General features: G+C 45.8%; 2 protein-coding genes across 6 annotated transcripts in view; one reads left to right on the top strand and one right to left on the bottom strand.

Moving 5' to 3' along the window:
- Positions 1-5,300: 5,300 nt before the first annotated feature.
- MNDA (myeloid cell nuclear differentiation antigen) lies at positions 5,301-18,090 on the bottom strand. Its single transcript, XM_072814621.1, has 7 exons — positions 17,682-18,090; positions 12,582-12,864; positions 11,420-11,556; positions 10,755-10,931; positions 9,387-9,809; positions 7,535-7,723; positions 5,301-5,624 (listed from the first exon to the last, which is right to left on the bottom strand). The coding sequence occupies exons 2-7, from the start codon at positions 12,844-12,846 to the stop codon at positions 5,490-5,492; spliced, it is 1,326 nt and encodes a 441-aa protein (XP_072670722.1). The 5' UTR covers positions 12,847-12,864; positions 17,682-18,090; the 3' UTR covers positions 5,301-5,489.
- The window catches only part of LOC140626865 (olfactory receptor 6N2-like), a 25,627-nt gene continuing 19,066 nt past the window's right edge, over positions 17,415-23,975 (top strand). The window contains exons 1-3 of one of the 5 annotated variants that reach the window (XR_012025861.1): positions 17,415-18,245; positions 20,320-20,476; positions 21,145-22,589. The gene's annotated coding sequence lies outside the window, so the exon portion shown is untranslated. Of the gene's footprint in view, positions 18,246-18,372; positions 18,524-20,319; positions 20,477-21,144; positions 22,590-23,975 lie in introns of those variants that run through there. The other 4 variants (XR_012025858.1, XR_012025860.1, XM_072814622.1 and 1 more) reach the window with 4 other exon arrangements.

The following is a 23,975-nucleotide window of genomic DNA, read 5'->3' as shown; positions in this document are numbered from 1 at the left end:
CACACATTCACAATTGTTTCTGAAGTTTATTTGTGAAGAATATTGATCTTAGAAATTTTGTTTGCTCTCTCGATAAAAGAATAACAAATTTAAATACACCTTTAACCACTTAAGTGACCAAAGAAAATGAAAATAGCTAAATAAAAAGAAGAAAAAGAAAAAGAAAGGCTGCCTTGCATAGCATTGAAATTGGAGACTGACTGCCACTGGAAGCCACAAACAACCCTTTTCATCATACCAAGTGTGCCCTGGGCTGAGTGGCCAACTCCTACTGTCCATTTCCAAAAAAATAGCTCTGTGTTGCAAAGAGTGGGAAAGACAGGTGCTGGTGTTCCCCCATGCGTCTCTTAATTCATCAGTCTCAGGGCTGTGTTTTTAGAGCCACAGCCTTGAGCGTGAATAAAGAGGACTTCTCAATGTCAGGGCTCTCGGAGCCAGCATGCTGCCAACAGAGAACCTGGGAGCAGACCGGCTCGCCTTCATCATCCTGTCTCCACAGTGGCCTGGGATCACATGAGTTCATCAGAATGCTTTATGAAGAGAAAGTTGCCTAATCTGTAGACGGAAGTGTGAGAGGCAGGGATGGAAAACAAGTCCAAGGAGCCCTGCTGGCCACCTCCTCAGACCAGAAATACTGAAGAGTGGTGTGAACTTGACATTACGCAGGGCAGTCACCTGTGTGTGAGTGGATTTTCCTTGTGCTTGACTTCTCATCAATGTCACCAATCTTCCAGAACCCAGGAAAGTGAAATCAGCGATAATAGATTTCTGTATGAAAGTAACAATACTAACAGTGGGATGCAGCCTGAAAGAGACTGTACAACTACTTGGAGTGACACGACAGGACAACAGGGAGCATGTGTGCTCATTACAGAGATAACTGTAGCACCAGATATAGAGAATTCATACCACGTGGGATTACGATGGCTTCAAATGTACTTCAGGACATCCATGCATTTTAGCGTTCTACTCCTTAAGTCTCTTTCTATCCCTACATATGGACTTGTAAGATGGTCATAAGATCTTAAACAAATAAAATAGGTTACGGAATATTGATGAATGTAGGATGCCACTTTCAGAAAAATTCTGTGTATCCACACGGTGAAAATCAGAAAGGGCTCAGATGTATAAGTGGATGATGGAATTTCAGGTTAAGGTGCATTTTGTTTCAGTGATTCTGGTCTGGATTTAATCAGTTTTGGCTGAGATAAGTATGTATTAATTACACCACAAGAGAGTTTTAAAAAGGAGAAGGAAATAGAAGGAAAGATAAGAAATTGTATCTGATATGGTTTTGCCACTCTGGTTCCCCGTAATCCTCTCCCTCTTCTTGTGTAGAACAAAACGCTTTTCTTTCACACGAGGGGTCGTTGGTATTTCAATGACCTATTAGACTGGCCCTCATACTGGGGACATAGCAAGAGTCTGGCAAATCCAGGTGTCAGAACCGTATAATCGGAACTAATAGAATCATGTAATTATAAAAGGCAGCTTTCTCTATTTCATTACCAGGTATTGGTGTATGTATGTTTTTCCTTCTGCCTGGATTTTCCTAGACCCTTAGCCTCCTACCCTTTTCTTGGTACTTTAGTGTGTGTCTCTCTGTGTGTGGTTGGACATCCTTTGACCTCAATTTACATGCTACTTCTTGCCTGGATTAGACGACTCTCATTTATGCTTCCTTGGACGCTGTGGAATTCCTACCTTGGTACTCGCTGTTATTTTGTCAGGCTAGTGTATTTATTGAGAGTGTACTCTGAGGCAGGTCCTGAGCTAGTAACTTGGATAAAGTACTCTAAAAGACAGATGAGGCACTCCTACCCTTGAAGCTCATAGTGTGAGTGACATGACAAATAATAATTACAGTTGTCACAAGTGGTAGTAAAGGAAAAACCAAGACCCTATACTTCTTCTAGCCTAAGACAGGACCTAAGGGAGGATTTCCTAAGAGGAAGACATTAAATTGGGAACCAGAGGATGAAAAGGGTTGACCAAATTAGGTTTGTGAGAGTCCTTCAGTAGAAGGAAGTAGTGTCTTGAAGAAACTCTGAGTAGAATACAAAGGAAGACATTTGAGAAACTCCATCACGAGACAATGAGCCCACTGATGCGTTCACACGCATTCTTCTGGATGCTACAGATTTCTCTCCCTCCACCAGAAAGAGAAAAGACAGAAAACTTCCTGAGGTCGGAAATGATGTCAGACTCACCGAGTATCTCTTGTAAAAGAAAAACATTAAACTGCAGTTAATTCTTAACATATGCATTTGATTACATGACAATTAGAGTTATTTTTGTAGAAGATGAAATGAGATGACATTTTAAGGCTCAAACACAGTAATATGCATTAAAGAAAATGGAGCAAAGGAGAAACAGGAAGAAAATATCTTATTTAAAGTAAAATGCCCTTGTGAACATGTGATCACTAACTAGGTATCCAGATCTCTCTCTGCAAAAATCCCTACATGTCTTACCCCACCGAACTTCTCCACAGGGGTCTGGACCTGGAGATAGTCTTCAGAAATCTCAGAAATCACTGTGTAGAAATATAATTTAGTGAAAATCTCTGGAAACTGAAATGCAGAAAATTATAAGCTTGTGAAAGCCTAAGAGAATGAACTATTTTGGAAGATTTCAATGGCAAATGGTACTAGTTCAGATGATTTTAAAAAGTTGGTTAGTCCTGCCCCGTCATGCGGTGCCATGAGGTAGTTGTCTCCCCTTTTTTGCTTTTTCCCAGAAAGAGTTTTGAAGGTATGAGGTAATTTGGACACTCTACCCATCAATGTTCATAGCTTTTGAGATTATTAGGAAAACCCAACAATTTCCTTTCTCTAAATATTTTATTCAAAATGAATAAAATGATAGCAGAAATATCCTCTTTTGGTCCTGATATACATTCATAGCTGAAGAGTTACATTAGACTTTCCTCATCCAGTAAACTTAAATGTGAGTCAGTAGAAACCACAGTCCCTTATATTAGATCCAAATGGAAAGGTGAGTCACCCAACCGCTTGTGCCTCCTGTCCTGTTCTCAGAGTGGCTGTGTGGGAGGAGACCTTGGGAGGAGCATCTGTCATCCCTTGTACTTGATTGTACCTCCTGGTTGGAGAAAGGTCTGCTATGAGCTCCTTGAGCTGTCAGTAATACGGGACATTCTCTTAGTTATTAACAGTGGGCAATCCTGGAAACAGAGGCACAGCATCATCATAAATATGTGAACCTTCCTAGGATATTTATAGATGAAATTTTCACCAGTTATCTTCTGGTCTATGCTCAGGATCCATCACTTCAGTGATTGAATTTCATTATTAGCTTTGCTTTTCTCAATTACACACAGAAAAACAAGTGAGTAATGAAGTCATAGGACCACAATAAAGTCTTCATATTCCCCAAGAGCACTGAGCTTGTGGAAGACTTGAGGATCTGATTAATACTTGTTTTTTCCCCATTAGAGATAATGAATGCACCCTGGTGAGCTGTAATGTCAAGATGCCAAGTGAATAGGATGAGTCAGGACTAGGTACTGTGGTGAGCTATTGTCTGAGCTACGAGGGTGAGGCCATGACTGGAAACGGTCCCTGCAAAACAGCTAAATGTGGAGATCGTCCAAGGTCATCTGAAGGAAGAAGAAACTGATTTGGTTCATTCAGACTAGTGACATGGAAGAGAAGATGAAGTCTGAATTTGCAAACTGTTTTACTTCATCAAAGCACAAATAAGTCAGGGAAAATCCAGCAGGATCTGGCATGAGTCCTACAAAAGCTGTGGGTTTTCATGACTCTTTATCACAGACTTTAGTGCTGCTTCTGCTGATGCACTGAGCTGGTCGTGGGTAGAGAGGAACATTAGGGACCTCAGAGGGTCCAATAAAAAAGCCCTGCTCAATCAGGTTGAGGCTTGGCTCAAGCCTTGGGATGGATCTAGGGTTGTCCATGGTGTGAGGTTGACCCCTCACGTGCAGCCTCCCTGCTTCACCTTGTTGCCCAGGTTGGAACGATGTGTCTCTATTGTAGTAACATCTACCTTGCCAACACTGTGCTGCTCTCTTGCCCTTCTGCTGTGTTCAACCCCATAGAAACTAATGGGCCTCATTTGTTCCCCCCTAATAGGTACAACCCAGGATTCAGCCAGTAAATGAGGCCCCTTCTGCATAGCTCTCTTCTCTCTAGATTCCAGCTTTTTTAGGTGCCATGAAAACTGGTGTTTACTGCCATGGCCAGTGTGGCTGCCAAGCTCTGCTTTGACAACTGCACCACTGGTTGCAGTCAGGAAATCCTCTCAGTTAAGCCCGCAGGCAACTGTGGTACTTATCTCCTGAGTCTACTTTCTTTTTTTCTTTTAAATATTTATTTATTTGAAAGACAGAGAGAGAAAGAGAGAGAAAGCACAAGTGGGGTAGGGACAGAATCAAGCAGACTCCTCACTGAGTGTGGAACCTGATGCAATGTGGGGCTAGATCCCATGACCCATGGGATCACAACCTGAGCCCAAACTAAGAGTTGGACACAACCGATTGAGCCACCCAGGCACTCACCCAACCCCTGACCTGAGTCTGCTTTCTCTCAGGGATCTTATCTTTGGGCTGCCTGCTATTCAAAGCCTGAAACTGTCACCTCACGTTCTAGGATGGAGTCGTGGTATTGCTTCTGTGGGGAGGGTACTCTGTAATTCCCCAGAAAAAGTCAACTGGTCTATTTTAAATATTGATTTTAGGCATTTCATTTCCTTAGGTGATATTTACTGTCACTTAGAATAGATTTCATTCACTGTTTCATAACTTTTTGCTCCTTGCATGTCCCTCCTTGGGTCATATGGGTCTGGAGTCCACACATCTAAAATATGAGAATAGGAAAATACAGCGGAAGAGGTAATAATGTGATGTACCTTCAGATAGGGGGCTGGGACTAGATATTTCACAGCAGCTAAGGATAGGGAGGCTTCTGGAAAAAATTGCCCCCCCCTCCCCGTATAAATCCAATTCAAGCACCAATGGTGCTTCCTCCAGAGAAACCAAGGACAGGAACACTCCCCTTCAGAGGGATATAATAGCAGAAAGGAGGTTTTTCTTCTGGACCAAATAAACCTTTCCCCAGGGAACAGGACTCACTGATCTTCACATCGGCCGTGGGACCAACCTGCCTAACCTGAAGCGGACCCCAGTGAGGCCTTGTCCTCTGGAAGCCACAGTCAGGATTCAGACCCCCATGTTGGTGAGGTCCAGGGCGCCCCACCCTGTGTGCACAAATCCACCACCTGACCCAGCTCACTCCTGGATTAAAAGGACCGTATCTGGCACGTTGGCAGACGATGCCCTTTGAAAAAGGCAGTTTTATTTGTTTGCATCATAAATGTATAAGGTGCAAAATGTAATATGCTTAGAAAATACAGAAGAAGAAGAAGTAAATTTCATAAAATAAAGAAATGTAATCTACAGCTCAGACATAAAAAGCCATTAATATGCTGCAGTATTTCTACGGCTTCTGTTTTTAAAAGAAATTCTCAGTTTTAACAACGTCACTGTTATAGGCCACGAATTGATTTGGAGGGGAGTTCATCATATCAAACTCCAGCTGAAAATCATAGCCGGCTGGTTCCTTCTTGGTTTTCCTCGTCTTGATGACCTTAAAGGAGGAGTGAGAAAGACACAATGAGATCCTCTGCTGCTTTTTCTCCTTCTACCACCGGTGTCCTTTCTCAGAGCTGCTCATTCTGTCTCCCATCTCCTGCCATGCACCCCCTCTGGTGAGCCCTGTCCCTCCTCACTACCTGGAGCCTAAAGGAGGTATTTCCTGGAGCCCCCATGGGTCCATCTGAACAGCGTAAGAGCTCTACAGGAGGGTGGGACGGAACTGTGAAAGAAGGGGAGTCCTCACTGGAGCAGAAAGGTGACAGGAAGTCACAAAAGGTTAAGTATTTTTCCCAGTACAACTGCTCTGGATTTAAGGTAAAAGTCAGGGATTCTTGCTTCAGGAGATCTGAGAAGTGGCACTGACGTGCTGGTCCACGTCGGTTTACATGAATATATCAGTACTTCTAAATTAATTATTGGACTCAATTTAACATTAATTAGTGTACCAGGAACTCCACGGTGGACCTCTGTGACTGTGTGCATGTTCCTATGTCCTTAAGAAAGAGAGCCCAGTGCCACGTGGGCCAGAATGTGCGCTGCACTACAGTGTGGTACCTTTTGATCTAACATACAGTTGTCCAAGGTCCTGGGACCCCCTTGGTTGTTTTGTGTCTGGCGTTCGCACTGTTGACCCTCTTCCTCGTTAATCTCATTCTTCGTGCTTATTATACACATTTTCCATTTTACTTCTGACACCTGTGCTCACTTCTTTCATTCTTGTGTGGTGTGTTTCACCTCGGGCCACTCTCAAGGACCGGTTTTTCCCCAAAGCTTCACTCTTATGTGTCTGATCTGCCCACGGAGCATGCCCCAGAATCTGACTCTGGAGCCCATGCACCTGGGCCAGCATAGGAATGTCAGTTCCAGCAAATACAGGTCTTTCAAAAATAATGATAATCAATATCTCTATCAATGAAGTGGGAATAATGATGTATCTTCATCATTGTCTTGGTTCCCAGCACACAGTAAGCGCTCAGCTATGTGTTTTCTTATTAGTATAAATATACATGTTATAATGTTATTATTTCTCCGAGGCAATATCGTTCCCAGCCACGACTTTAAGAATTATCCCCTAACCTGACAAATGCTGCTGCTGCTTGCTACCCCAGTCTCCAAACCTGGCATCTTTCCAGATAGTTACTAGAATACTTTTTGCTAAGATGTCAAAGTAGTCAAGCATTCTTCTACATAAAATCTTTCCATTTTTTAAGTGGCTACTTATTTTCACGATGAATTTTCCATTTCCACTTATTTCTGACAAAAGAAATACACCATCGGGCCCTGACTCCTCTGTTTTTACTCTCTGGCCCCATCTTCCCACTGTCTCCACACCTATGGCATTTCAGGTGTAGAGAAATCATGTTGTTTCACCCTTTTGAGGATACGCATACATCATTTCCTTTGCCTAGAGTTCTTTCCAATGTCTCCTTTGCTAAGAAAAAGAGTCACCAGGGCAGATTTCTTTCCGTTTTCGTGTTGGACAGTTAGCTAATGTCAGGGACTTAGCTAGAGTTAGAGATTTTGACCCTTGGAGGACCAGTCAAGCTACATCCCCAACGTCAGGCAAGCGGTGACTGCTGAAGCCAGGGTTCTAATCAGGTCTGTCCTATACAAAGCCCTGCTCTCAACCATTATGAGAAGTTGCCTTCCTTCATTCCTAATTTCTTCAAATATTTCCTTATATAGCACAAGTATCATATCCTTTTGAAATCCACATGAATGTCATTTTTTTTTCATAGCCTCTTAAAAACCCTCCACCTAAAAGTGAATGCAAGGCAAGGTTGTGTTCTCCTCCCACCTGCTGGACTCTATGGATAAGAAAACGGGGACCTGGTGCTCTCAGGACCTAAACAAAATTATTTGCATCCTTGGCAAACTACCGTTCCTCTATCCAGTTCCCACCTGGATGAAGCTGTGAGTTCCACAGGTCAGTTTCAGCTTCTGGTCAATGGTTTTCAGTTGGAAGTAGAAGAGTCGGAGTTTATCTCCTTCCTTGCACGGGATGTTGTGCCATCTTCCGGTGCCCAAGACCTCCATCGCTCCTGTATTATCCTGTATTGTGTAGATCGTCGTCTTCCTATTCACTTTTATCTGTCACAGAAATTTAACATTCAGTTTCTTTTTCTTTTTAATAGAAAAATAGTTTTATTTATTGATTTGGCAGAGAGAGAGAGAGAGAGCGAGCAAGAGAGAGAGCAAGCATGGGAAGCAGCAGACGGAAGGAGAGGGAGAAGCAGACCCCTCACTGATCAGAAAGCCTGATGCGGGGTTGATCTGAGGACCCTGAGGTCATGACCTGAGCTGAAGGCTGATGCTTGACTGACTGAGCCCCCCAGGTGTCCCTGACATTCAGTTCCTGAAGACCTTGTAGTGACCTTCATATGTATGAGGAAGCCCCTGGTGGCACAGTAACCGCAAGGCGTAAAAAAGCAATTATAGGCACAGAGACACATACAACTTGGGTAAGGTCTTCGCAGAGAACTTGCCCTTTACTATCCTGCTTTTGTATTTTCTTCCCCTTCCTTGTTCTAGACATTTTCTACCTGGCAATCCTACAACAATGAGTTTTCTTCCTATTTTCTACTGCTTCCCCACAAGGGAAGCTTCGGTTCCTTAAAACGACTGGAATCAGAGGAATTGGGGAGTTCTGGTGGACTCCCTTAGCTCTTGCCCTCATGCAGAAAGGAATGGACCTGGCCACAACTATTCATTCAGGCCATTATAAAGATTCTATACAACAAGTAAGCTTCCAGGAGCTCACTAATTCTTTATTCCACCTTCTCCTTTTACCCGCTCTTCTCCAAATCTTATCTCCACTGGGATCCTGCAGTTCACAATCCATGGAGTCTTACTTTCTTAAGTTATAACCCATCGATTCTATAAATGCATTTCTTACCACGTGGTCTCTTAAAGACAGTGTAAGAAAGTAATGGAAGTAAATTAAGGGGCTCTCCTGGAAGACAAGCCCATGGGGTCATGAAGCGTATAGGATCACATGAGATCATATGAGCTACCAGGGGAGTTCATGGCAGTTTGTAGATTCTGGGGAGAATTGAATGCATCATACTAACGAGGACCCTGAATTTGGACATGACGTATCAGTAAAACTCTCCATGCCATCCCTCCCCCCTTTTGGGGATATAATGGAATTCGATCGCCATGTCTTCCAAATATCATGCAATACGAAACCTTAGTCTCCAGTAAACTGTTCATAAATGACATATTAAATAAATAGGTGAAAAGAGGCAGCCTTGAATGATTTTGTCAGTTGTGTCCACGTTGAAGGCATTCACCTTCAGGAGAATACAAGCCAATATAGTTTCTACTCTGAATATGTGTCACAACCAGAATTAATCTTTGTTAGGGCAATCTAGTATTGAAAATATATGCGTTTTTTTTTAAAACGTGTATACAGTCGTGGAGGAGCACAGAGCTACAATTACGAACATGCGCACGCTGATTTATACCCTGTGCTGTCTTTGCTCACAGAGGCTGAACGAAAATAATCATTACTGGGGAAATGACAAGGCTCTAGTGACTCTTTTTCAAAGAACTTGCATGAAGGTGTCTTGGGTGGAAGCCCTGAGTCCCCAGTCCTGCGTCCTGCTGGGCGGCACACCCGACCACCTACCTGTTGTCAAGGGAGAGGGCTCGGAGCCGGGCTCCACCCCCGGTCAGTACACAGAGCAGCACAAGGGCTAACACTCCCGTTCAGGTGTGGATGGAGAAAATGAAAACGATTTTAAGGGATTACCTGAGTTAACGGAAATAATCCATACACAAATGTTCCCGATGCTTGCTTGTAAAGGTTATCAATCTTGGGGGTTTCATTTGCTCTTTTGGTGATGCTGTTTGGGACCGCAATCACTTGGAAAGGATCAGCCTCGTACACGTATGAGGTTTTGTTTATCTCGAGGATTCCCTTGCATTCGAAGTAGTCTGAGATGGTAAGGATATTCTCCTTGGTGAACTTCTCCTTCAGGTTGCTGTTTAAGACCTTCACTTGGAAAAACTGACTGGAGGTGGCCACCGTAGCGTGAAACATTCTGCTTCTCCCCTCCTCTGGGCACTCGTACTCGAAGGGCTCCGTTGCCTTCAGAACCAGGACTGTCAGGGGGTCCTTCTGAAGGACACGTCCTCTCGCGGCGCCTTGATGTTGGCCCTGCACCATCTGGTTCTGTGGGGGACAGAAGCAGGGAAACAGACCTAGGGGATGAATACCGGTCACTTTCTCACGTGTGAAACCTCAGTGATAACATTGGGACCAAGAGGGGCCCCCACGGGTATGTGGAGCTGGAGCCAGGCTGCAGAGGAATCGCCTCACAAAAGGGAAAAGCTAAGGGGCTGGTAGCTCGGCAGCAAGTGTCAGGTAGCGGGCGGTGGCGTGGAGTCCAGACCCTGCATTTCAACAGAAGGGCCCGTCCCTCTGCCCTCAGAAGAATGAAAGCATGGTCCCCAGCAAGAGCGGCACAGAACTGGGGACGACGAGAGCCCTGCCCTAAGGAACAGATTCAAATCTTTTATTCGACTATATCCTCCTCCCGTTTAGTCTTAAAAGATTAAAGAGAAGAAAGAGCGAGTGAAGAACGCTGACAGCCCTGAAGGTGAGGAGTGGCGCCCACGCGAGCCTCAGAGATCACAGTTTTCGGTGTGTCCGGGGTCATGTTGAGGATCCAACCCATGTCACCTCTGCTCAGGAAACAGTTGTGACAAGTAGTGAGAAGGGCACGCGGTGGCTCCAAGTCCCCTAGTCTACTTGGCTCAGGACAGGAGTTGTGGCTAGAACCACGTACCCACAGCATTTCTCGAATCCTGCCATGAAGAGGAAGCCCCCTTGTCTGCGCAGGAAGTATGGAGGGAGGGATGGGTGTTGGGCCCAGAGAACTTGGAGCCAAACCATTTGCCCCCCACAGACTAGAAATACTTGGACTGGTCTGGCCCGGGGCCGGGACATACGGCGACCACCACTGTCCTCTGTGTGGCGGTGGCTTCTCTTCATGTGACCGGTTGACCCACAACAAGGGAAGCACTTGGGCCCAAGCGAGTTGGTGTGCCCACGATGGACAGCAGTGGCTGTTGGTGGGTTGACGGGAGCCCGGCAAGGAGAACGGGGCGGGGGTACCTCGGGGAAGGCCGCGGCCCAGGGCGTCGACGATGAGGTGTGGGGCTGCGGAAGCAAGCCCATAAAGCCCGTGGCTGCGGACGGGTTGGCTCCTGAATGGCAGGTGGGCTGAGTCGGCGGCCCGAACCCCTTATTCTTTTTTGTCGAAGCCAGTTCTTTGGTGGCCGTGTTTCTTTTCTGAAAGCAATGTAATTTTCCTGTTAGCAGTCGCCTGTGCTAAATGAAACACAACATAGTTCCATTATTTTGTGATAGGTTCTTCTCATATGGCACGTGATGTCCTTAGAAACCCCAGGATGCCCCCGCCTGTCACCTCCAGAGACAGGCAGGGGTCAGAGCGGGCAGAGATGACACCTAAAGCACACACAGCCCCCCGGGGGGAAGGGGACAGCTCTAGACGACAGGCGATCGAGGTCGCGACGGTGCACGAGCCGTGCTCCCCACTGACCGGGAGCCCATCCTAGAAGGGCCACGAGGTCAGCACGTCTCCGCCGCAGGGGCCTGGATGGCATTTCTGGGCGCCTCCCTCTTCGCCCGGCACCAGGCCCGTGACCCATGATGCCTCAATTTGGCAAATCCGCACCGTTAGGATATTAGGAAGCAGCAAGGGCCTCGGCAAAGCTCCTTTCTTGACACCCGGTGCCCACTGTCCCTCCTCAACTTACCTGAGTCTTCCTGGTCCCCTCGGCTCCCCCACGCGGCACCGCGCTGCCTGCGGTCGGGGCGTGTGGAGCAGGGCCCGCTCCTTCCCGCGGCCTCTTTCTCCTTGGAGTTTCTTCTGTTGCTTTGGTTTTCTTCGCAGCTGATACACAGACAAGGAGGACACGATGAAGCCAGAGATGGAGCGGTTTCCAAGCTAAGTCCCCTGGGCCCCTGCCGGGGATCTAGGTGCGCCCCTGCCCCCTGCCCTGCTGTGCCCAGGCCCCCGGCCCCGGCCCCGACCCCGCAGCACCGCAGGCTGGGGCGAGCGCGGCCGGCTCCTCAGCGGCTCCTGTTCTCCCTTCCCATGCAGTGAGCGTGGGCTCCCAGGTGCCCCAACCCCACCCTCTCCCAGCCCTGTTCTCCCATCGTTTTCTTAAAAAAAAAAAAAAGAAATCCAAGGTTTTCATGATACTGACTGCTTGCTCATGTTCTTCAAAAGATCCCTTAAAATTACAGAAACCAACGAAAGGAAATACGCTACAGATTGTGACAAAATGGTGCCATTGGCCTTTGGACTTTTTTTTTTTTAAGTTTATTTTAGTATGCTGAGTCCCCCTCTCTGAGAGGCAGGCCTTATGGTAAGTTGTTATACCTTTGTTGCTAGAGAGGAAGTGATCACGTGGCAAACAGTGTTAGTAGAACAGGTACATTCATTGGTTTCATGCAATTATTTTAAAATAAGTGATTATTTTGTGATTTTTCCTTTTTTGTAAAGATTTTATTTATTTATTCATGAGAGACAGAGATAGAGAGAGAGAGAGGCAGAGACACAGGCAGAGGGAGAAGCAGGCTCCATGCAGGGAGCCCGATGTGGGACTTGATCCCGGGTCTCCAGGATCACGCCCTGGGCAGAAGGCGGCGCTAAACCGCCGCGCCACCTGGGCTGCCCCCTTGTGATTTTTCTAAGGCATCACCCCACATGCACCCTCCAGCATAGGTCCGTCCCTCTCACAGGAAAGGGGATGCCCCAGGCTGCCAGCCTGTTGGCCTTGGCAGCCCCTGACCTCCTGGCTGCGGAGCCGTGCCCTGGTAAAGGGGTACACCAGCCGCCACCAAGTGCTCTTGTACTCAGTTTGGGGAGGGGGGTCAAGGTGGAACAGATGGGTGTGGGATCTTCCTTATTACCTTTTACCTTCTCATTTCTAAGTTGTTTGACAATGTCCGTAAGTGATGGCATTTCCTTGAACAGGTCTATTAGCTTGTTCACGCAGGCAACCCCTGGGAACTTCTTTTCCATCAGGTCGGCAATCTTGACCTTGTTATATTCTTCTTGCATGTTTGCGGTCAGTCCCAAATCGCGGGCCAGTACGGACTTGACAATGCTAAACTGGTAGTCATTGATGGGCTCCAGTCCTTTCAGCAGAATAATCTTCTTGTACTCACCTTCCATCTCCACGTGTGGCTGAACCTGGGAGAGAAAAATACCGCAGGGCGTTAGACTTTCATCCGCAAGAGGTAAAAGCCTGGTTGTGTCTACGTCAGTGAGTGGCCCATGCCGGGCTGTCATCCTCGAGTGTGTGTGACAAAGAAGAACTGAATTTCCAGGTGTCACTGTGGAAAATAGGTTGAGAACTATATTGGGACTCATATATATGGCTTGAGCTTATTTGGGACTTCTACGAAATTCTCTCCTTTTAATAATGACAGTTGAGTTGGGTCGCAATGGGTGTGGCGGCAGGAAGTGTGGAAGGAGGCAGTTGTCGCCCTGCGTGGCATGTGGGCTACAGGGCATCGGAGTACCCGCCCCCCCTCCCATCCCGTGCTGGGACTGCGTCTCTCCTTGGATGCCCACCCGCTGGCTCCTGACTGGGCCGCCCGCTCTGGCTGAAGGGGCCGCGTGCAGAGTGGGCTGCAGCCTCTCACCCCCCGCGACTGTCCTCCCACCACGCCGGGTCCTCGGCCCCGCACAGCTGGCTCCTCCCGAGTCAGCCCATCATGCATCCTCTCTTCCTGGGGCTCAGCTCAGCCCACGTTCTCGAGGCCTCTGGCCCCTCGACCTCCCGTGGGACATCTATCTGCTCTCCCCCGCAGAATCACAGCACTGGTTGGCCAGGACTATTTCATCGTTGCCTGAATTTCCTCCTTTCAGGCTAATTTCTCTCCTCACTTCTCTCTCCATAAACTGCACTTCTAGTGTTTTTGAAACCCTTTGGTATTTCCCTGCTTTCCTTAGGAAGTATTCCTTGATATCAAGCCTGGCTTGGAGGTCTTGAATGATGTCTCTTTCTTTTCCTTTTTTAAAAGATTTTATTTATTTATAAATATTCATGAGATACACAGAGAGAGAGGCAGAGACATAGGCAGAGGGAGAAGCAGGGTCTCGATCCCAGGACCCTGGGATCACAACCTGAGCTGAAGGCAGACATTCAACTGCTGAGCCACCCAGGCACCCAGAATAATGTCTTTTTCTGACTTCTCCCCTTTTCTATTTTTCATATTTAAGCTCCAGATGCATACATAGCATCCTGCTATTTCAGGCTGTCTACATGGAATGTACTTCTTACCTTTTTTCTAAATGGTAAATCTAGAGAATACATGGTGTTCATGAAACTAGTATAACCTAACTTCAAATTCTAGCAAATTAGGTGAACGTGCAGACGTGTTCAGCCTGAATCCAATCATATTCTTATGTCAGATATTTTCACATAATCCTAAACTCTGAATGTAATTCTACTTATGAAAACCATTATTTGTGAAAAATGCCTTTTTTGTAATTTCTTTTCTCTGATATCTTTCCTCAACACATGACTCTGTAAGTGGAAGATGGTGGTTAACAGCTTAGACTTTGGAGTTCGGAGGACTTAGCTCCTAGAATATGATCATGTGGTGATTTGTAAAATGAGATTGAAAACTGTCCCACCAGAAGACAGAATGGATTCAGAAATAGAAGATAGAAAGTGCATGTCAGACATGTCAGGGCAGGTCAAAGTGTCCATGCCCACATGCTGTTTGCTGTTAAAAGAGTGAAATATAAAATGAAAGACAGAAAATATTTAAAGAAAGAATGAGATACACTTCCTAGAATAAAATAACAGGAACATCCTCAGAGGGACTGGCCAACAGAGTGAAGGAAAAACCCACATCAGGACATAATGCAGAGAAACTGAGAAATACCCAAAACAGCAAGAAAAATTTAATTTCCAGAGGAAAAGAGAAGATCACTTACAAAGTTTCAAAATCAGATTTTCAACAGCAAAAATGGCAGGGAGTACCTTTATATAGTATCTCACCCAAATTCCATGTCTGCACTTTTGAAATCTCTCAAAAAACGTGAAAGCAAAAGTTGTGTGGGTGCGCGTGACTGCACATTGTACAAGTGTGTCAATTTGGTGACAAAATTTATTAGAAAAATATGTGATGTGAGATCTCAGGAGCCTACATAGAATTTTTTTTTTTTTTTTAATTCCATCTTAGTGCAAGTGCTCCTGGGTCTTGTTGATGTGGTTTTGAGTAGAGTTGTTGAGGCCTGGAGCCCAGAGCCAAGAAAAAATTCTAGAGACATCTTTGGTGCAAAAAAGGTGGTTTTACTAAAGCAAGGGGACAGGACCCTTGGGCAGAAAGAGCTGCTGCTCCGGGGTTGTGAGGGGTGACTGATTATATAGTTTGGGGTGAGAGGAAGTAAAGCTCAAGGAAGTTCCAAAAGGATTTTCATATAGTAAAGAAGATGCACAGGATCCTGGAGGCCTAGCCACGGCCAAGCCAAGGTTGATCTTCCCTCTAGCAACGCATTATCATGAAGACAGCTGGGAGCTTCCAGGAGGAACGTTACCTCTGCCTGCCTCAGTTATTTGTCAGTGGGCTGCAGGTTATAAGGATGTGTAATTTTATCTACGTCGCCTTCTGCCTTTGTTTCCCACATCATTGCTACAGGACTATGGATGCCTGTGAAGCCAAGAGTCAGGACTCAGATCTTACTTATATGGACTTAGATGAACTATATAAGACACAAGATGTGGTGTGTGCATCAGACAGCCTTTTTTTAATTTTAATTTTAATTTTTTTAATAATAAATTTATTTTTTTATTGGTGTTCAATTTGCCAACATACGGAATAACACCCAGTGCTCATCCCGTCAAGTGCCCCCCTCAGTGCCCGTCACCCACTCACCCCCACCCCCCGCCCTCCTCCCCTTCCACCACCCCTAGTTCGTTTCCCAGACTTAGGAGTCTTCCATGTTCCAGACAGCCTTTCCTAATTCACTCACGTTCCGAATTTCAAAACATATGTGAACCCAAAGTTTTCAGAGAAGTGTTGTCAACATGAAGGAAAAATAATTTTGAGACCAGAATTTTGTGGCTAGTTCCGATGGCATTGAAAGGCAATGGGCGACGGATCAAGCCCTGATCTTGACCAGCACAGAAAGGAGAAGATTGGCGACCCAGAGACACCGACCCAGCAGTGCTTTGGAAATAGTATTCTCCAAGAAAATAAATGAGGTCGGGGAAAACAAAACAAAACAAAACGAAAAAGCTGCAGATTAAAAAGTAAGTGAGGGATCCCTGGGTGGCGCAGCGGTTTGGCGCCTGCCTTTGGCCCAGGGCGCGATCCTGGAGACCCGGGATCAAATCCCACGTGGGGCTCCCGGTGCATGGAGCCTGCTTCTCCCTCTGCCTGTGTCTCTGCCTCTCTCTCTCTCTCTCTCTCTCTCTCTGTGACCATCATAAATAAATAAAAAATTTAAAAAAAAAAGTAAGTGAGAACAAGACTTTGATTGCCTCTTTCAATATCTTAAAAATAAATAAAGCCCTAACTGAAGAGAAACAGGAAGTAGATCAACACAGCGGGGCGGACTGGGGAGAAGGAGGATGTGTGTTCACTGGGTACTTGCCAGTTAAGAGGCATTAGAGACACGAATCCAAAACTATTGGAGAAGAAGAAAGCGCAGAATAAACACTACAGATAAGTGTTATAAATTAGTCAAAATACAGCATTTCACCCAGTGTACAAAAGTCATAAACCTACTAAAAGGCAACATTTCAAAACTGGATTTAAAAAAAGAAAAACTACACATGTGTCATTGATAAAAAGTAATTAAAAGTCTAAAAAAAAATAGTTCCAAGAAGTTGTACGTAGAAATGCTAAGCACAGTAGTGTTTCTGTGTCAGCGTAGCTTTAAATAGACCCTAAGACAAAGGTTTTAATCAGAACTGGAGTTTCACTGCAGGATGATAGAAAGTTTATATTCCAGAAGGATGGAACAGTTTTAATCCTATTATGTATTATGAGCTTATATATTTATATTATGGATAGTGTTATGCAGCATGCTTCTCTCTACCTATATTCATATATATAATATATGTTAACAATTGAGAGAACTACTAGGAAAAATGGACAAAATCACGATGACTGTTTGATTCTAGCTTGTCAGTTACTGAACAAAGCAAGAAAAGCAGCAGAAAATACTTAGAAAAGTTGACCAACACTGTGTTAGGCTTGGATGAAAAGCTTGATCTAACCTTTAGGAAGTCCTGAAACTAATATTTAAAACATTATACTACACGAAGTGTCTGGGTACCAAGCTCTATGGAGAGACTGAAGTAATCCCAAAATGTGGCTACAGATTTGTCTCCAACCATGTCTTTCCTACAGACTCCCCCACGGTGTGCCGTGAAGAAGGGGAGCAGCAGGCCTGTCGGGACCTCAAGTGACCCCCGCCTCGTGGGCCGAGTGGGGCCACAGCACCTGGGAGAGGGCGAGGGCCCGTGTGCTGTGCCGGGGCCCCAGGAGCCTGAGCTGCTGCTGCTGGGGGGGGGTGGGTGCTGTGCTCCTGTCCTGTGACCCTGGTATAATACCATAGAATAGGGTTTTGTGTCCAGATGTGTTTTCTTATTTAACATCATTGCATAATACTTTTTTCTGACACCGTCCTGTCCCCTCCCCGGGCTCCCAACACAGGCAGCACGTTTCCTGGGCTCCCTCCAGGCAGGAAAGCCAAGGCCCGCTTCTAACTATCAGCTCGCATCATAAACACCTGCAGAGTGAATTTTAAAATCTGTGAGAGTCACAGGTGGACGTTATTGCCCCACGTAGTGGAAGGATTAGAATGAAGGCACCGAGGTGCCCACCTTGCAGAATCCAGGGGATGCCCCCCCTGCACCCTCCCCCCACAAGGACTGGAGAGCTGCCCGCTTCCGGTGATCCAGGGATCCTGTGATCCTGGGATCCTGGGATCCCGGGATCCCCTGAGGACCCGCATCTCCTGCGCAGCTCTCCGGCTGGACCTACCTCGCTGAAGGTTCTCCCCAGAAGCTCAGATCTTGAGGTCTTCTTCAGAAGGGTGCCGATCAGTATCCGTGTGGTTCCAGGAGGCAGACAAATCAGGGCAGCTCTCAGGAACTGGGCTGCGGCCACTGCAATCTCCGGGAAGTGAAGAATCTACTTCCCGAGATAAGAAAATGGCCTCGCAGAGTGACGAGTGACGGGGCCAGGCCGGGCGGGCCCAGCCCCAGAGGCCCCAGGAGCTCCTCTGAGACTCCTCCCACCCAGGTCTGTAGCTTTCTGTTTCCCTCGTGCGAGGAGCACAGCAGCTCTCTCTTAAACATCTTAGTCACCGTGAGTTCGAGCTAAATAATCATTTGTTTCATTTTTTTTTTTTTTCAAACATCTGAATGCACTTGGGGCGTTAGACCTTCCCGAGGCAGCAGCTTCACTGCGGGGCAGCCGCCTCCAGGGCCCCTTAAGCGAGGCCACGAAGGAGGAGTGAGTCACCAACCGCGACATCCTCCTTTCCTGTTCACAGAGAGAGCGACCCGGGCTGTCACTAGGAGATGCTGGGGCAATTTTTCACGGGTAAGCACAATCGGCTAATCAGCTCGTAATGAACCCTGCAAATTCTGGTAGAGCAAGGAAGCTTCTAGAAGAGTTGAGGGCCTGCTAAATACTTTGTCTACAAAGCTTTTTTTTCTATATTGTACAGTGGGTGCAATTTGGAGAATTGTCACCCCGAGATGTCAAATAAAGGGAAGCAGTCGGCACGTGGCATGGTGGCCACCCGCTGGCTGACTTGCAGGAAAGAAGGGGCCCGCATGAGAAAGGTGGAGAAAACTGATGGGATTCACTGGAACCAGGTTTGTGGCTTTGAACTCTGGGCTTGAAAAACCCCTAAATGTGCAGGAAGGAGACCAGAGAAACCCAGGAGGGTCTGGCCGGTGCCCTGACTCTTTACTGCAGACTTTCGTGCAGTTTAGGTGGACGCATTGAGCTCTGCTAGCATGAAGAGGGGAAGGACTGGAGGGAGGCCAGAGGGAGGAGACCCAGGACAGGGCTATCAGGCTTCAGGCTGTTTCCTTTTCCCTGTGGAGGAAACTAGCTCCTGTGGAGTGATGCCCTCTGTCGTCTCTCCAGCAGAAGACACACACACTACAGCCCCAAACACAGGGAAGTGGGAACGATGCTCCTCTGTCCCTATGATGTAGTTTTGGAAGGTTGGCGAGGTCTGGAGCCGATGGCCAGGAAAGAATTCTCGAGAAGTCTTTGGTGCAATAAAGGTGATTTTACCAACGCACGGGGGGACGGACCACGGGCAGAAAGAGCTGCTGCCCGGGGGTTGTGAGGGATGGAGGATTATGTATTTGGGAGTACGGGGGAGCTAAGGGAAAAAGGGGGTGTCCAAAAGGACTTTGATAAGCTCAAGACCGTCAGGACGCTGGAGGCCCTGCCATTGTCAAGCTAGAGTGGTTTTTCCCTCTAGCAAGGTGTCAACATTAAGACAATCGGGACCTTCCCCCAGGACCGGGGTATTCCTCCCATCGCGGGTCCTTGTCCATAGGCTACAGATCCTAAAGAAATTTATCTCTGTTTACATTGACTCCTGCCTCAGTTTCCACATCACTCGTGGACGGGAGAGTGATGTTAAGGCTCCAGGAAATGGAGTTACGGGTCTCTGAGGTTTAGCCTGTGGATAAGAAAGCTTTTTCTTTGTAAATCACTGAGACATTGGCAAACTGAGGGAGACTCCTGTCTTGCCGGACTGTGATCTCTATTAATTAACGGTTTGGGTTTTTTCCTCCCGTTAGTTTTAGGGCAGCCAGAAGTGCCTGAGGAATGTCACACTTGGCCAAAGGCCGGACGGGGCTGGGTGGGTGCGTGTGGGTGTATCAGCTTTGCTTCGTCCTTGGCTTCCCTTCCTCTCTCTCATCACCTACGTGCATTTAGAATTTTAAAAAGTGGACCAAAGAAATGAAAAAACGACTATGCCTTTGCCCCGACTCCTGGTCAGTGGTCCAACAATCGGTGACTTGGGCCATTGTAGAGACACGCAGGGATTCACCAGGACCTCAACCTACTACAACGATGAGGGAGCAGAAGGTGAGCAGAGGACAAGGCACCAGCGGACAGCCCGAAACCCTGATGCCCCAGGTGGGACCTGCCTGAGGTCCTCGGGCACTCCTGGCTGCCCTAAAGATACCTTACGGAGATCACGGTCCTGCGAGACGTGCATCTCCCTCCGTTTACCAACACCTTAGTAATTTACAAGAATTAAAAGCATTTTTATCAATAACCTTGCTTCCAGAAGGAAATGTAGATACAATTAAATGTCCCGGTCACCTGTAGCCCAGGGGCAGAGACTTGAAGGGGCAGAGGGTCACGTTCCTTCGAGCAGCTCCCAACTGTCTTTTTTTTTTTTTTTTCATGTGGGTTATATGTTTTAATCCGTACAATAATACAAATTTTAGGGTTTATAATACTTATTTTGCTTAAAGCAGATTTAGTTAACTCATCATATGTTAACCCACATGGATTTATTTTTTTAATTTAAATTTTAGTTAGTGAACATACAGTTTAATATTGGTTTCTTGGGTAGAATTCGGGGATTCCTCACTTGTATACAACCCCAGTGCTCATTTTAACTATGTGTTAATAGGAGTCATATGTGGAATTGAAGAAAGGAAACCTATGAATGTATGGGAAGAGGGAAAGAAAACAATGAAAGAGGGAAACAAACCATAACAGGCTCTTTAATGACCGAGAACTGCGGGTTGATAGAGGGAGACGGTTGGTGAATGGCCGGATGGATTAAGGTATTAAGGAGGGTACTGGTGTGACCAACTGTCTTTTTTTTTTAATAAATTTATTTTTTATTGGTGTTCAATTTTCCAACATATAGCATAACACCCAGTGCTCATCCCATCAAGTGCCCCCCTCAGTGCCCGTCACCCAGTCTCCTCCCTCCCGCCCTCCTCCCCTTCCACCACCCCTAGTTCGACCAACTGTCTTAATGTTGAGGCCTTGCTAGAGGGAAAAACGACCTTAACGTGACAATAACAAGGCCTCCAGGGGCTGTAGGTCCTCTTTACCATATGAAAATCCCTTTGAAGCCTCCCTTTTCCTTACCTCCCCCAACTCCCAAGAACGTAATCAGCCTCCCTCTCAACCCGGGGTCAGCTCTCTGTGCCCACGGGACCTGTCCTGGGGCTTTCATAGAACCTCCATTTTGCACCAAAGATGTCTCAATAATTCTTTTTTTAACTGTCAGCTCCGGACCTCACCCCACCACACCTCACCTACATTCCAAAACTACATCAAAAAGATCAGTGTTCCAGAATTTGCAAGGCCTCATTGCTGTCATGGTATCAGCCAACTGGGAAACCAGAGAACTCAATACTGGTGCTGTTGGTGGTGGTGGTGGGGATATCTGGGATCTGGGATATCAGTGTGACCTCCTGTCATCTCAAATCCTATCTCCTAGTTCTACTTGAGAGGATCACTTGAGATCCTCAGTCAAGAGTCCACCACCGGGTTGATGCCTTAAGTATGTGTCCCTGAGAGGAGAGGTCCTAAGGGGAGGAGTGAGAGAAGATAGAAGTGCAGCTGCACCAAGAAGTAACAGGCAGGTCCTTAAAAATTCCGTGCTGGACCTTGGGATCGAGATCCCGTAGCGAGCCCTACAGTCTCAGAGAAGAACACGGGAGGGGACGGCATGCTGGGTATCGTCCAGCCACAAGTCCCCGCCTCTGGCGCTTCCTGAAGGACCAGAACAGAACCTACTACTGAGTGAGCCTCAGCCACCGTCTTCATTTACACATTTACCACATTGTCAGCCACCTGAATTAATATCTTATAAGAACCAATGCTTGGCTATATTAATTTTCTTGATCTTTTCTGGTCTATTTTACTGTTCATCTCTTTGCTGTTGACTCTTCTGTTTTGTCTGTTTACCTGTGTTTCGTAGCAAAGTCAAATTTGTGTGTTGACTTCTGCTTACGGCGTCATTATTTCTATATACTATTAATTGTTCGCTTTGCTCCTTTTTTTCTAATGTCCTAAGACATGCATTTATATCAATTGTATTAGGACTCTCTTCTTTCAAATTAAAACACTTAACAGTAACAATTTTTTTTTTCCTGTCAGCACTACTTTTGCTTTGTTGCCTACGTTGTATGGTGTAGATTTTATTGTCCCTAATCATCTTTGGCATGTATTAAGTTATGGCTTATTTTAAAATGTGTCACATAGGGGATCCCCGGGGGGCTCAGCGGTTTAGTGCCGCCTTCAGCCCAGGGCCTGATCCTGGAGACCTGGGATCGAGTCCCACGTCGGGCTCCCTGCGTGGAGCCTGCTTCTCCCTCTGCCTGTGTCTCTGCCTCTCTCTCTCTCTGTGTTTCTCATATATAAATAAATAAAATCTTTTTTTAAAAAAAGTGTCACATAGTTTCAAGCAAGTTGAAAATGTCCTGGATATCATATTGTTGATTTCTAATTTAGTCCAGTGGTGGTCATTAAATATACGCTAAGATCCCAGAGGTGAGTTTTACGGAGACTCACTGTAAGTCCCTGCATATATCTCACTTTGGTGAGCATTCCACGTACACCTGAAGAGAATATGTAGTAGTTGGTTGTTTTTACGATGTTCTTTATATGAAAATTAGATCATATTGGTTGAATGTAGGCCTACAATTTTTCAGTTTCTTTTTTTTTTTTCTTTTTTTTTTTTTAGAATTTTTCCGTTTCTTTTCTGGTGATTTTCGTCTCGTCCTATCAATTCCTACATCAGAGCTTTTAAATATCTGTGATTGTTGGTTTATCTTATACTGCACTAATGCTACTGGGTTTTGCTTTATAATTGGAAATTTAATTTGATGCTTTTCTTGAGTTATTATGAATTTCCAATAAATTGGCCACGATATTTCCCAAGCTTCTTTTTGTCATGTTTCTAAGCAACCGTCTCTCATGTCAGAGCTTGGCTTAGGCTTTGTTAAGGTGGATGTGTGTAAATCCCAAGCTGTCTCCCTAGTTTCATGTATTTGTCATGACTCAACCTCAGACTCCTGTCAGGGATTGGTTTAGGGCTTTGTTAGTGTGTTTTATAACAGTCCCTACTCTGGTGCTTGGGCCTTCTTCCCCAGGATTCAGTCTTTCTGGTGTCAAGCTGGATGGCAAGGGTTTATATCTCTACTGAAGCCATCTGCAATGTCCCCAGCACTGCTTGCTCTCTTGTACCTCTATTGTTTTTTAGCTTTATTGAGATATAATTGACATATATCGTATGCATTCGTTTAAGACGCGTGTGTTGATCTGATATACTTACGTGTTGCAAAATGATCGACACTTTAGCCTTTGCTAACTCCTCCTTCATATCACATAATTGTCATTCCTTTCTTGTGCTGAGGACATCCGAGGTCTACTCTCTCAAGTATGTGATACATGATTATTAACTGTAATCACATGCTGTGCATTGCATCCCCAGAACCTACTCACTTTACACCTGGCAGTTTCTATGCTTTGACCAACACCTTCTCATTTCCTGCACACCCTGTGCCCCAACTTCTGGTAAGCAACACGTACTCTGTTTCAATGAGTTCAGCTTTTCTTTTGGATTCTACATATAAGTGAGATCGTACAGTATTTGTCTTCCTCCGTCTGAATTATTTCACTTAGCATAATGCCCTTTAGATCCAACCTTGCTGCAGACAGGAACATTTCCTTCTTTCCCATGGCTGATTAATATTCCATTGTGTATATATGCCACATTTTCTTTTTCCATACAGCCACTGATGGACACGTAGGTTATTTCCATATCTTAGCTATTGTGACTAATGCTACAATAAACATGAAGGTACACGTATATCTCTTCGATACCCTGTTATTACTTTTGGATGTCTACCCAAAAGTCATATTGCTGGATCATATAGGAATTCCATTTTTAGTTTTATGATGAACCTCCAGGCTTTTTTCCACAGTGGCTGCACCAGTTTGCATTGACATCAACAGTGCACGAGGGTTCTTTTTTTCCTACATCCTTGCCAGCATTGGTTAATTGGTTATCTCTTATATTTTTGATAATAGTCATTCTAACAGGTGTGAGGTGATGTCTCACTGTAGTTTTGATTTGCAGTTCCCTGATGATGGGTGATATTGAGCATCTTTTCATATACCTGTTGGCTTGATATGTCTTCCTCGGAAAAATGTCGATTAGTTCAACTGCCCATTTGTTAATCAGATTTTCTATTGTGGGGTTTTGTTTTTGTTTTGCTATTGAGTTGTGGGAGTTAATCCCTCATCAGATATATGGCTTGAAAA

Source organism: Canis lupus, chromosome 38 (assembly GCF_048164855.1).
Source record: "Canis lupus baileyi chromosome 38, mCanLup2.hap1, whole genome shotgun sequence".
NCBI classification, from domain to species: Eukaryota; Metazoa; Chordata; class Mammalia; order Carnivora; family Canidae; genus Canis; species Canis lupus.
This window is presented reverse-complemented; position numbering and strand designations above follow the sequence as displayed.